Source organism: Branchiostoma floridae, chromosome 5 (genome assembly GCF_000003815.2).
Source record: "Branchiostoma floridae strain S238N-H82 chromosome 5, Bfl_VNyyK, whole genome shotgun sequence".
Taxonomy (NCBI): domain Eukaryota; kingdom Metazoa; phylum Chordata; class Leptocardii; order Amphioxiformes; family Branchiostomatidae; genus Branchiostoma; species Branchiostoma floridae.
The window spans coordinates 6,163,788-6,178,508 of record NC_049983.1 but is presented as its reverse complement, the minus strand read 5'-3'; the positions used below and the strand labels follow the sequence as shown (position 1 = coordinate 6,178,508).

The 14,721-nt window shown below is 39.1% G+C and overlaps 1 protein-coding gene and 1 long non-coding RNA gene across 3 annotated transcripts in view; one reads left to right on the top strand and one right to left on the bottom strand.

Annotated features, from left to right (window-relative positions):
• The window catches only part of LOC118415423 (stabilin-2-like), a 174,457-nt gene that overhangs the window by 108,983 nt on the left and 50,753 nt on the right, over positions 1-14,721 (bottom strand). For both annotated transcript variants that reach the window (XM_035820033.1, XM_035820034.1), the window contains exon 5: positions 1,761-1,886. In XM_035820033.1, coding sequence (XP_035675926.1) covers positions 1,761-1,886 — 126 coding nt within the window. The remainder of the gene's footprint in view (positions 1-1,760; positions 1,887-14,721) is intronic.
• Positions 1-14,721, top strand: part of LOC118415424 — a 128,880-nt gene that overhangs the window by 95,925 nt on the left and 18,234 nt on the right. The window lies entirely within an intron of this gene.

The window sequence follows — 14,721 nt, the reverse complement described above, 5'->3', positions numbered from 1 at the left end:
ATAGGTCTTAGGTCTGGGTCTGGCAATAAATAAGGAACACTATGACATTACCATCAGACATCTTCCAATGGTTCTTGACTAGTCAGCATAGCCTGGAGAATTCTGGCCAAGACATACTATTCCGTGAACAGTCATATCATCAACCGACATCTTCCATGGGTCCTTGTCTAGTCAACATTGTCTGGCGAATTGTGGCCAAGACATACTTCCGTGAAGACATCAGTTATGAAAGAGACAAATAGATCTTAAGTCTGTGTCTTTCAATTAATAAGGAACAGTTATATCATCAACAGACATCTTCCATGGGTCCTTGTCTAGTCAGCACAGTCTGGAGCATTGTGGCCAAGACATACTATTCCGTGAAGACGTCAGTCATGTAAGAGACCAATAGATCTTTAGTCTGTGTCTTGCGATAAATAAGGAACTCTTTGCTATCACTTCTGACATCTTCCAAAGGTCTGGAGAATTGTGGCCAAGACATCAGTCATGTAAGAGACCAATAGATCTTAGGTCTGGGTCTGGCAATAAATAAGGAACACTTTGCTATCACTCAAGACATCTTCCAAGGGTCCTTGTCTAGTCAGCATAGTCTGGAGAATTCTGGCCAAGACATACTTCCGTTAAGACATTGGTCATGTAAGAGACCAATAGATCTTAGGTCTGTGTCTGGCAATAAATAAGGTCCTGGAACAACCATATCACCTTCAGACATCTTCCGAGGGTTCTTGTCTAGTCAGCATAGTCTGGAGTATTGTGACCAAGACAAACTATTCCGTGAAAACACTGTAAGGAACCAATACATCTTTGGTCTGTGTCTGGCAATAAATAAGAAACTCTTTGTTATCACTTTGGACTCCTTCCAGAGTTCCTTGTCTAGTCAGCACACTTAAGAATTGCAGCCAAGACAAACCCCTGCCTCAAGACACTAATGAAGTTAAGGGCCTATAAAGTATAAATCCTTGGTCTCCATCTGATATACCTTATCCTGTGCTATCACCATCAAAGGCCTTGAAGATCTACAGCTCCTTGTCTTGTCAGCATACTTAAGAAAAGACATGCAATTTTCATAAATTACTCCCTCAAGACATGATTTGGTTGCTGTCAGATTTGCAACTCCATGCTACATCTTCAGACAAATGCATTTAACTTTTAAGTTTGCAGGGATTTAGTTTTGCATTAGCGGGAAAGTGGGGTGTTTGCAGTGGTTTTAAGTTCGCAGTAGTGCCAATTACACTGTAGTCACATACTGTAATGGAAAAATGTTCGCGGTGGTTTTAAGTTCAGAGTGGAGTCTGACTAGCGAAAACTGTGGACATAAAACCACCGCGAACATTTCTGCATTTACAGTACTTTACTTCTGCATTTACAGTACTTTACTTCTGCATTTACAGTACTTTACTTTTGCATTTTCAGTACTTTACTTTTGCATTTACAGTTCTGCATTTACTGTACTTTACTTCTGCATTTACAGTACTTTACTTTTGCATTTACAGTACTTTACTTCTGCATTTACAGTACTTTACTTTACTTCTGCATTTACAGTACTTTACTAAACTTCTGCATTTACAGTACTTTACTTCTGCATTTACTGTACTTTACTTTTTGTCTCATCAGTATAGTTCAGAATATTGTGGCCAAAATTTACCATTCCCACTAATCATGTAAGAGTCATGAGTTAAGGTCAAGGTAGGGCTTTCAAGTAGTGGGCAGATGTGGGATAATGGAAAGATAGGCCAGGCGTGACTGCCCGGGGTACTTACGCAGACAGGAGTTTTTGCCATCGCCATGGTAACCTGGCAGGCAGCGACAGACCAGTTCTTCACCTTCGGCAGGCTCCACGCATCTCCCGAACTGGTTACAGTCCAGGGCGTCACACTGGGGCAGCGCTGGAATGACATGTGAGGTATAGAGGGTCAGATTGGTTGAGAAGGTCAGGTCACTCATCAAAAAAGTTTTCAATGTTTGATGTGACACTACATTACTGGCTCAGTAAAACTATCGTAACTTGAACTAAAACAACCAACTGTTGGAAAAAAGAAAAAGCAACTTTGACACTGTCAGTTAAACTTAAAGTACTTTAGCAATTAAACCTCTTATCAAAAATGCATTCACATAAATGTAATTATACATATCTTTAATCAGCAATATTCAATCTTACTCAATCTATTTCTAACAGGTACAAACAAAATGTTCGAATCACAAATCACTCATTTAATCTCCATGCCAGGCAGATCTACCAGTGGCATAAGGAGTTTAGCTGTCCAATTGCAAGGAGTTGGGATCTGCCGTCACTGAAACAGGGAGGAGTATTTCTATTCAATACTGGTGTGCTTGCAGAGAACGTGTAGTTGCCCTCCTTCCTATTTGATGGTAACTTTCTACAGGGATGTGCATGGGCACTGAATTTGTCCCAATAAAGATATATTAAATTGATCGTAAAAGCATTAGTACCACTTCTTATTGTTGTTAGTAATTGGCCACAGGGAGGCCCGGCAGTAACACCATTATTGAATAGAAATGCTCCTCCCTGTTTCGGTGATGACGGATCCCTGGTGGCTCAGAACACTCCTTGGCCAGCTAAACTCCTTATGCCACCGGTAGATCTGCCTGGAGATCATTCTAATGCTCACTGATATACATGTAGGTCACATTGAGACAAGGCTGGGATTACATCAGGGATGAAGAGGTCAGACAGGCTGAGGAGGCCAGGTCACCAGGAAACATACATGCTGACCTTACTACCCACAGGACTGTTTCATACAAAGGTCAGCTGTCAGTCAAAAGTCAGTCAAAAAGTTTGTATTACTGAAACTTCATACAACACTTCTTCTTGATACAACACTGGCGTTGCGACTACCTGGTAAAAGTGGTTGTGAAAAATATATGATGTCTTTTCTATCCAGGTGACTGTTCAATTTAAAAGTTGGTCAACTGTCAGTCCAAAAAGGTTTTATCATTGAAATTAGATACAACCAAAGGTTAGCTGTCAGTCAAAAAGTTTGTATTACTGAAACTTCATACAACACTTCTTCTTGATACAACACTGGCGTTGCCATTACCTGGTAAACCTGGTTGTGAAAAATACATGATGTCTTTTCTATCCAGGTGACTGTTCAATTTAAAAGTTGGTTAACTGTCAGTCAAAAAGTTTGTATCATTGAAATTAGATACAACATTGGTGACTCAATAAAGCTGGTTGTAAAAATTACATGATGTTTTTCTATCCAGGTGACTGTTCAATTTAAAAGTTGGTCAACTGTCAGTCAAAAAGTTTGTATCTTTGAAATTAGATACAACATTGGTGACTCAATAAAGCTGGTTGTAAAAATTACATGATGTTTTTCTATCCAGGTGACTGTTCAATTTAAAAGTTGGTCAACTGTCAGTCAAAAAGTTTCTATCATTGAAATTTTTAGATACAACATTGGTGACTCAATAAAACTTGCAAGAAATACATGATGTTTTTGCTATCTAGGGTGACTATTACATCCAAAGGTTAGCTGTCAGTCAAAAGGTTTGTATTACTGAAACTTGATAAAACATTGGTGACTCATTAAAACTGGTTGTGAAGCATACATAAAACCTTTCTTTCCAGGTGACTGTTCAATCTGAAGGATGGCCAACTGTCAGTCAAAATTCAGCCAAAAAGTTTGTATTACTGAAATTTGATACAACATTGGTGACTCTGGTCAGTCTGGTGATTAAACTGGGATGTGAAATATACAGTGTACATGATGTATTTGCTATCTGGGTATCTATCTGGGAATATTCCATCCAAAGGTTAGCTGTCAGTCAAAACTCAGTCAGAAGTTTATATTACTACATTACTGAAACTTTATACAACTTGTTGGCGCATTAAACCTACAGTTAAAACCATTCTTGCTCTACACCTATTTCATCAAAAGGCCAACTGTCAGTCAAATGTTGGCATCAACTGAAACTTTTCAGAACTTTGTTGAATGTGTATTCATCCTGACCATTCGAGGTTATCATTGTCATTCAAGATCAACAACTGCCAGTTGCTGCTACAAACATTAGAGGGCACAGAGTTACTAAACTTAAGAGCTACTCCAAATTTCATTATTGTATGTCCCTTTCTCATGAATGTCAAAACATATTAGCTACTGCCTCTTTTAACATTTTGACGAGTCTGCCCTACATGCATATCTCAACTCTTGACATTCTAATCAACAGATGATATCTCCTATAGGCACAGACATGGTGTCTGGAAATCCAGACTTCATTTCTTTTACACCTATCATTCAGAACTCATATTCCTTCAGATATGCTAGTATGCCCCAAAAGGTCTGTCTAAGTTCGTGCAAACATATATGGGCTAATCATATCGAACAGATACTGCCAACATATACGGACCCGTCAAATCCTACAGGTAATCACTTTGATTCCATCTTATCAATATGATATAGTCTCTCATCTGTAGCTTATTACTTTTGACATGCTAGTCTTCTCCCATATGGTCCATCTTGTTGAGGGAGTGCATATCATCAGGAAGCTGCCAATCTTTTTCTGACAGACAAAAAGCCCCTCAAATCCATAAGCTAATCAAATCTGATCCTCAGGCTATCCTCTGGTGTGGACCTGAGTCTAGAAGAATCATATCTGTTGGCCCATGTAGAATATACAATGTTTGTCCGTAGAGTCAATGTCTATAACCCCTTTTACAGTTCTGAGGATGTCTCATTTGAATAATTTAGTGGAAGAAGTTCACAACTTGAGGGAATTGCTGTACTACAGTTTACACATGGTTGGTCCCTATTGCCTTGAAAAATCATTGAAGTATGCATGTATACAGTAATGTGATGCATGCTTCAAGCTAAAAACTTTTCAGAATATGTATGATTCTGTTTTATTACAGGTTTCGATCTTTCTTGCATCTTTATCATAAGAAACCTCGAGACTTTCAAAAACAATATATCTACTACTCGTAGTGTTGATGGTCCAACTCCATAAAGTGATGGTTTGAGATTATCATTCTTTTGATTTTGTGGGCTGCATCTAATATAGTAATGCAATAAACCACTAAACAAACATTATATAGGTTGATCTACACCATGCACGAAAATGAATGTCACCATTATTCATTTGCTGTACTATATAGCTTCATCACCTTTTGATATACGATTCCGCTTTTAATCATAGTGCAACTCCAGTAATATCTGGTGACTTCAGATGCTCAATTATTCACAACTCTATCAAATGTGTCAACAAAGATTTTTCACGTATCAAAATGCAAGAACCATTTGTAGGGACTCTTCTCTGTAGCTTTATTACTGTTGTTATCACAGTATGATTTATAGTGTATCCTGATGTGTCATTAGATACAGCCATAGATGTGGACAATTTGACAAGATGGGGTCTGGTGTCTCTTTTATCATAGCTTGCTTATCTGTCTACAGATTACGGAAATTACTATTAACCCTGACGTTACACTAGAAAAAGTGGTAGCAAGACAGTCTTGTGGCTAATATTTCTAATGACTCAAAATGTTCAAATCCCAAGCAGACTCGAATGTTGTACCTTTGAGAAAGGGACTAAACAACTATTTTCCGCAAGACTAGTTAGGGATACCATACAAAGCCAGATGTCCCATGTTGAAGGAGAACTACACATTGAGCACATTCAAAAAGATCCCACCACACCACACATCAAAAAGAGTATAATGGTTTTTCTTGATGTGAGTGGGTCAAACCTAACAGTACAGTCTTACGCAGCGTGTACTATACAACACGTCATGTACAAGACTGGTGTGTATCCTGTTAACTTTAAGGTAGTTTACAGGTTATGCGAAACAAAAACAAATAATATCATTAGAAACATGTAGGAGCTTTCCACACAAAAAAAACATATTATGCATTATTTTCCAGACAACACATACATGTAGACACTTGTGAACGTAAAACATGCAGAAATGCATAATATTACATCATGTCAACGCTGCACACTGTCACAGTTATGATGGAAGATGGAAATAATCCAACTTTAAACAATCTAATCTATATTACATTGGTACTGTCAGTTACTCTTGATAACGACTATAGCCTCTGCCAATTTGGTGATTACACCTTTTGTCATCATCATGACTTTTCCCTATTATCTACATTCATTCAAATCAATTCTACATTTCAGGCTGAGTTTCTGACACGTTTCAATGTTATTCAGGGTGAGTTACTGCAGGTTGTGTAATTGCACAAAAAAGCCCCACCTGCGGTTGGGTGTAAATTACAGCAATATCAAACCAATCTTATGGTATTTTCCCAATATTATTAGCGTTATGACTACCCGTCATAAGCCATCATCATAATTTTTGTGTCAATCAGAGTTTCGCAGAAATCGCACTTGATTCGCTATCCCACCGTTCTTGCACAACTGGAGGCCATGCTTTGACATCCGTTGCACTGTTAATATGATTGCATGACTTTCACGTACAATTTCTGATCAGCCCTCTTTTTCAGCGTTAACAGTTTCCACAAATGTCTAACAGCATTATCAAGCAGGATAAAGTGAAATTTCTGACTTGCATCAATATCATATAGTAATCAAACCTGTAACGCTAGTTTACCTCTATTCGCAGGGCCTTTATCCAATTATTTCTAAACGGTATCAACGGAACGATAAAATTATTGACCGTCAACTTGATACCCCTAAACACCCTGTTTGTAATCAAAGCTAACATAGGTTACCCCACAGATAAAGGTTTACTAAGTGTTAACTTTACACATTAGATGTTCTGGTCAGGAGATGGGCATGACTTGTTTGTGAGAAAATTGAGATCATTTCTTTTAATGCAAGAACTACCAAAATTTGGCCAAAATATATGTACATGTTATACAGCAAAAGCTCTCTAGCCTGGCAATATGATATTCTATTGCCTGCTATACTAGACAGTCTCTTGGTAACAGACAATTACATGTATACAGGTAGTGGAGGGATCACAAATCATCGCAGTGCATTATCCTAGCTAGTGTCAAGTCTGATTAAGACTTGGCTTTATTATTACCTGGTGAAGCTGGGAGGGTTAACTGGCTTGTGGGACATCATTAGCTTTTAGGTCACCAAATCAGCAGCTGGGATTTGGTTTTACGTGTCACTGAGGTTTTACCAATGACTGGTTACAAATCTCAAAGTAATTGCTGTATGTAGGACAGATCTAGACTACATAATGTGTTGTGTGTGTAATAAATATGCACATGCTTGTCTAAAAAACAGAATACTGACTGAATGACCAGAATACTTGATCTCTTTTTCAAGGTTAGAAGACATTAATATTGTAATTTTGTCAGTAAATATGTTGTTGTTATAGGAGAGACATCATGCCTCATAATTACAAGCTTACATGTGCTGAAACGTATGTTTGAATAGTCATGAAATGAAGATTTTGCTGTCCAGAATATTTTTGTTCTGCTCTCAAAACCTAAGATTGAGTTTCTCTAACAACAGAGCAATGGAGGGCCAATCAGCACCAAGGAGAGATATTATGCCTCATAATTCTCTTCGCCAAGAAGAGTATGAGATTGCTGACTTGGGTCTGTATGTAGGTCAACAGCATATAACTCAAGAAATTGTGGATGGAACTTTGTGATTTTTGGTAGGTGTGTAGCAGTTGTCGAAAGGAATGCCAAGTTTGAAAACGGTTTACCTGGCGTTTTCCTACGGTACTGCAGCGAGCTTGGTATGTTTTTTGCGGTTTGTTTTTGGCAGCATAAGTCAAAATCTAGCAGGGCGATTTTCACAAAACTTGGTAGGTGTGTAGCGGTTTTGGAGAGGAAGGTCAAGTGCGAAAATGGTTTACCTGGCTCTTACCTATGGTGCTGTAGCGGGATTTGTATGTAAGTGCGTTTGTCTGTATGCAAGATAACTCGAGAACCCTTGAATGGATCCTGATTATATTTGTTAGGTGGATTGGGGTTAGGAAAACAAAGGTCAAGTTCGATAATGGGCACCCTAATGGCTGCCTAAGGTACTGCAGCAAAACTTTTAATTTTGGCACTTCGTGTTCTGGACATGCTGTGGTCATGATTTTTGAGTTGTAGATAGCCCTTGGAACAGAGAGTAAGTGTTGTGAGTTTGGACCCCCTAGCGGCTTTTTGGGAACTGCAGGCACCGATTTCCGTCAAACTTTGGACGAGGATAACTTGAGAACGTGTAAACAGATCATCAGGATTTTCGGTATGTAGATAGAATGAGTGATGACTTAAACAATGTAATACTAATTATGCAAATCAGTAGCTAATTTGCATAATTAATGAGGAAAGTTCATAAATCCATGCCAACAGCATATAACTCAAGAAGCTGTGTATGGATTTTCATGATATTTAGTATTTAAGTAGCGGCTGCGGAAAGGAAGGTTGTGTTCGAAAATAGTTGACGTAGCATTTTTCGTTAGGACGGTAGCGGGCCGAGTGTGTGCGTCCTTTTGTTTGTGGAATGCATAACTAGAGAAGCCTTGAAAAAATCCTGATGATATTTGGTAGGTGGGTAGGGGTCAGGAAAACGAAGATACATTATGATAGTGGGCCCCCTAGTGGCTTCCTAAGGTACTGCAGCAAAACTTATCAACAGAAATACACTGTGCTCTATATATCTCATTTTGACCTATATCTATGGACACAGCTGTTATACAGATGGTTTGCTGGAGGACGCCCTTACACTGGGGACGAAGTCTAAATTGACAAGCATGAAATTCTGATTGACCAGGGATGCTACCAGGTCATCTGTCAGGTCACAGTCTGGTTTTGGTAATGTTTGTGTGTTTGTGAGTAACACAGTTCATGCAGTCATTTGCTATTTAGTAATACATGAATAAGACCTTAAAGTCTTAAATAAAGGCATGATTATTTGGCGAAGAGATGGGTTCGTTGAACTCTAGTTATCAAGGTAAATGTGCTAAAAAGTAACTTAGAATATTGATACTTGACAATCTTTCCATCCAGAATATTTTTGTTTTCCTCCCAACACCCTACATTGACTTCCTTCAGCAACACTACTCTGGAAGGCCGATCAGCACCAAGGAAAGACACCATGCACCATTATAATAAGTATAAATGTGCTGAAATATAACTTTGAATATTGATAACATGCTTTTAACAGCAAGCAAAGGAAGGCCAAGCAGCACCAAAGAGAGTCTCATAATAATAAATGTAAATGGATATAAAAATTTTAAAATTTTTGAATAGAGCAGTGTTTAGGTATGTAAGCATACCCTAACAGTAACACCACATTTCTATGAAGTCTAAAATGCAAAGCCAAAGGAGACATCGTAGCTGGGCATAGAGTGCCAGTTGGGGCAACCCCTCAGACATTTTGTTATGGACCCACACTAATATAAGGCCCAAACAGTAACTGTTGATTGAACAGGTCAGAAAGTAATGTAGTTGTCAATGATGTGTTGAACCAACTTGTAATACATGTGCATGTAGTGAATAATGCAATACAAGAGATTATCTTTCTACATGATTTGACCTACTTTCTCAGCTGTACTCCATCATCTTTGAGCCCATGTCATCTCTTTAGAGTCCACCCCTAAAGGCAACCCAGAAGGATCAGTAACTGTCTCATTATCCTCAAGCCTAGGTGGAAAATGTCATCTTTTTTTCAAGTAACCCAACTGACCAAGAAAAAAAAAATTGTTGACCATAGCCTTTTAAAGACATATATGTTGTACAGATATGGCCAATCAATAATGACCATGGTAAAATCCTAATAAATATCAGCCCTACAGCTTACAAATATGACTAAATAGTCGTTTTGATATGAGAATGAAAGTTTCAGCCACATAGGGCACATCGATATCTGTAAGCTGACTCGGATCTGTTGCAAAGTTCTTTTCTCCGGATCTGCTTTTATTCTGCCATGCTGATGAGTCTGGCTTTTCCTGATTTTAGCTGCCTGGACAGTGTGCATTTCCAGCTAGAAATGACATTTGCAAGGTTCTCCCAGCCTTTATTGGTGGTAGACTCATGGCAAGTGACATAAAATTTTCTACCTGACATCTGGATGACGACAATGCTGAAGAATTGTGTTTCAACATTTTCTCATTTTTGTTGTAGAAGACGTGGTGAAAATGCCCTACAAATGTACCAAACAAAATTCCCCTTATGTTCACACCCTGCATTTTAGTATCAAAATGCATAAATTTCAAAGAAAAGGGACCCTTTTTTTCAGCATCTTAACTGCAAACATAAAAATACTTTTCTTTGGCCTTATTATTACCTAGATTGCTGTCCTGTTGACCGATATCCAGGACAAGTATTGAGCCCTTTGGGGCTTCCCAAATGAATGGCCTTGTTCTATGCTTGTATGACCTAATTGACAAGTAATGACACCACGAAAGCATCATTTTTTTATTGACAGAACTGTTAAATGCATATTCATGCCAAGGGGGAACAAGTATCCAATACCACAGCCCTTTGGAGCTTTTTTAAATGAATTCTTTTGTTCCAAGCTTGTATGACACTATCGTTAACACCACTTATAAATTTCCCTTATTGGTAGACCTGTTATAAGACTTTAATGCTGTTGTTGGCATCCGTCTGTCTCGAAAGACAATGGTAGGCGGACGGGTTTAAGGCGTCCCGTCTGCCTGGCCTGCACTTGGGTTTTTAAGGTGAAGGAGGGGTGTGCACGTCCTTCTCCACCCTCGCGTCCACTGGCGCACTAGTCCTACAGGGTCAACTGTATGCAACGTGTAAGACGACCCCAGCAGATGCAGGTTTGTTGTTTGGAGTTTCCGTCTCCTAGGAGGACTTCCGACCAAGGATGCAAGGGGTTCCTCCTACCCCTGACTCATGTGTCATGGCGGGTGCGTCATGCCCGAACATGCCCCTATGGCCTGTCACCACCACAAAGGCCTGTCACTGCCACTAGCCGCAGCTATGTACTCATTTACACCCGAGATAGGTGAGGAAAGTCGTGTAAAGTGCCTTTCCCAAGGGCACAAGATCGGTGACACGGCAAGCGGATTTGAACCCCGGACCTCTCGGGCCTGAGACCAACGCGCTCCCGATCGTGCCACGCGGTCCCACAAGACTTTAATGCTAAGGGGGGCTTAATACAACTTCACTCACGTGGCTTTATTATAAGCTTCACTTAATGTAGTCTTTTACGAAAACTATCAAGAAAAATCAAGCGTGGATTTTTTAAAGATAAGTAATGAGCTTAATCAACAAACTGTGAAATTAACCCAACAAATTAGAATTAGTATTGATATGGATTACCTTATAATCACTATTTCATTACCACTGAAGAAAATATATGTCAGTTGAAATCTTCTCTACATAATGGAGAATGCAGTATTGCCTGATTGTCTAATTAACCTGCTGGAATCATTGGTCATAAAGACCATTGATAATATCACTAATCATAAGGTGTATGAAGGTTTTCAGTATTGTACAGAAGTAACAGATTAATAAGGATTTAAAAAATTATTAAATGTTATATACATTTGTAGGAATATAAATTCAAATTTTCAATATACAGTAAAATCTGTCTATAGCGGCCATTCAAGGAACTGGAGAAATGTGACCACTATAGACAGGTGGCCACTATAGAGAAAATGCTGATCAATTTACCACGAGCAACAAGTTACACATGATTTCAGTACCCACTGATCTTTCTCACCTATTAATAATATCTCGATAGTCTCAAAATTCAACTGACCCTGCCAAAGTTTAATCTACCAAATATGATTGATATTGCCATAAGAATGTTGGTAAATTCACAAAGACTTGTAGTCTAACATTGAAGACAAGGTACCTTCTGCTACCGCCCAAATGACCCTGGCAGTAACTCCAAGTCCTCACAAACTACGATTTTAAACTCAGACACCTCAATATGCAACACAACTGGCACAGACCGTCTACTCCAACTGTTCGCAACATCCCTATAGTGGTAGAAGCGGCCACTCCGGCCAGATAAAGTGAAGCAAAGTAAAGTCAAAAGTTTCTTTCTCTTTCTTGTTTCAATCATATGCCACTTTCATTTACCTAATCCAACTTCAGTAGAGGGTTTGATCCTTGAAGGCCTATCTTTGGCCATTACGTTAGGGAGATAAAAATTTGGCTCCTATGCGTTTGACATTTTATACGTCTGCATTGTGGGAGACCTTTATGGCTTTAGGCACTGTAACCTCTGTGCTGGAGGGATAAGTAATAAGACTTTTGGACGGACGCCAGACCCCGTCTGGGTAACCTGGGCCATCAAAGGCCATATATTATCGTGTGGGTCAATCCGCAATTCATCTGCAACTATGGCAGGGGTTGACGCAACGTTTTTCTTTGAATGATATGAAAAACATTCCTTGATCTCTGATGTAGGCTGAAGAACCAACAATTGCTACAAATTTCATATTGAAAGCACTTTCTTTCCATCTATCAAGTTAGCCTTTTCCAGTAACCTTGCTCCACAACCTGTTATCATAATAATTGAATATAAAAATAATAATATTTATTGCAAGTTCATGCCCTTGGGCTAATTTTGCAAAGAAAGTAAATCAGTGGTAATGTGGTATACATAATTGTATAGTTTTTTACTGAATAGAGAAGGAAAATGAGATTTTATAGATAAATCAAAAGGAAAATAACGCCTGATTTGAATCTATTTTTACTTAAGCTAATATAATACATCAAGGGATAAACATATTCCAATAGAAAGTTTTTTACTAAAAATCTTTATCAACGAGAGAAGATCTACTCTCCCCAGCGGACTGATTAACGTCACCTCCCATGAGTCACAAATTGTTAGCGCAGGTTTCTCATAAAGTTTTATAGGGTAGAACATGGAAAGGTCTTTTATCCATCAGACCCAGACAAATTAAATGAAATGTCAAGTATGATCCCTCCCACGCACAAAAAAGGTTACTACTGCCATGTTTTTGACTTTCAATGCCATAATACACTACCATTGATCTAAAAGCCAGGAGACCAATCCAAGACGATTCAATAGAGTGTATGAGGACAAAGTTTTGGCAAACCTGTGCAATTTTGAAGGACTCACTGGGAGCATTCAAGCGCAGACCAAATTACTCAATTAGAAAGGAACTTCGATCTTACATTACTTAGTGCATTGTAAGTGGCCACTGTAGAAGACATACATGTAGCCAAACCACAAGTTGCATTTATCTCCAGTACTATTTTGTTCAACTGCAAGTGTAATAGCAGTGTGTGTGTGTGTGTGTGTGTGTGTGTGTGTGTGTGTGTGTTTGTGTGTGTGCGTGCATGTGTGTGTGTGTGTGTGTACAGTATATCTTGAAAAGCCTTAGATGATCTTAAGTATTAGAGTAGAACCAATTCTGATATCTCCTGTTCCTGTAAGATTGGGTCCCCTAGTGGCTTTTCTTGGGACTGCAGGGGCCTACTTTATTTCAACTTTTGGAAAAGAATAACTCAAGAAGGTTTTGACAGATCAACACCCTTTTTTATTATGTGTTTTTCCTGGCAAGTAAAACTGGAAGCTGTTTTTGTTTAATACTGCTTTATCTGTAAATTCTTTCCTACAAACTGATGGTGGGTGTTTTATGGTCCTGGTATGAACCCACCAAACTTTTTGAAACATCAAAACTTGAAACATCATAATTCAAGGGCCTTCAAGAAGGTAAATCCCTAGTTCAAAGTGCTGCCAAAGAAACCAAACTTCTAGGCCTTCACCTAAAAGGGGTCACAAATCTTGATGTCGCCTTCTGCCGCATGACATACATGTAGTGGCATGTCTGCACCTTCTGCTACATGCAATTAAGATGTGCATGTTTTTCCTTCACCTGAAAGGTCCCCCAGCAAGACATCCAGGATGATTCTTGGTGATATTTAGTAGGTTGGTTGGGGTTGGAAAACAAAGGTCAAGTTCAATAGCGGGCCCCCAACAGTTTTCCAAGGTACTACAATGGAACTTCCTATTTTTATATTTTTGTGTTCTGGAAATTTGCTGTTTTGAGTGGTAGACAGCTCTTGGGGCAGAGAATAAGTGCTGTAAGATTGGGCTCCCTAGCAGCTTTATGGGGATTGCAGGGGCTGATTTTGTTTCAAACTTTGAATAAGAGTATCTCGAGAAGGTGTTGACGGACCCTTTTTAGTATGTAAAACTGCAAGTTTTTTCTGTTTAAGTTGCTTTACCCATAAATTCTGCAAAATGATGGTGGGTGTTTTGTGCCCTGAAATGAACCTATCAAACTTTTTGGGAACTTCATAATTCAACAGCCTTCAATAAAAAAGGTAAATCCCTAGTTCAAAGTCTTGCCAAAAAAACCAAACTTCTAGGCCTTCACCTAAAAGGGGTCACAAATCTTGATGTCGCCTTCTGCGGCATGACATAGTGTCGTGTCTGCACCTCCTGCTACATGCAATTAAGATGTGCATGTTTTTCCTTCACCTGAAAGGTCCCCCAGCAAGACGTCTCGCCAGCGCACATCATGCGTCTTACATCCTGACCTTCACAATACTCTGGCAGTCTTCCATCTCACTCATTCATGTGCCCTTTCTCTTTTGTCATGCAGCAGTTTTCGGAGGTCAGACTGTCACTAGACAATTGAAAGCACCTGCCATGATGGCCATGACAGAGGTCATAGCCACCAAATTGTCTTCTCCTGATCTGTATCGTGTATGCAGAGCAACTTTCGATCGGTTAGCTATCAATAATTCTTAGGGTGATCATGGTTGTTGGAGTGATACTTTGTCTGCCTGGTACTAAGGACACCGCAGGACTAGAGTGTAT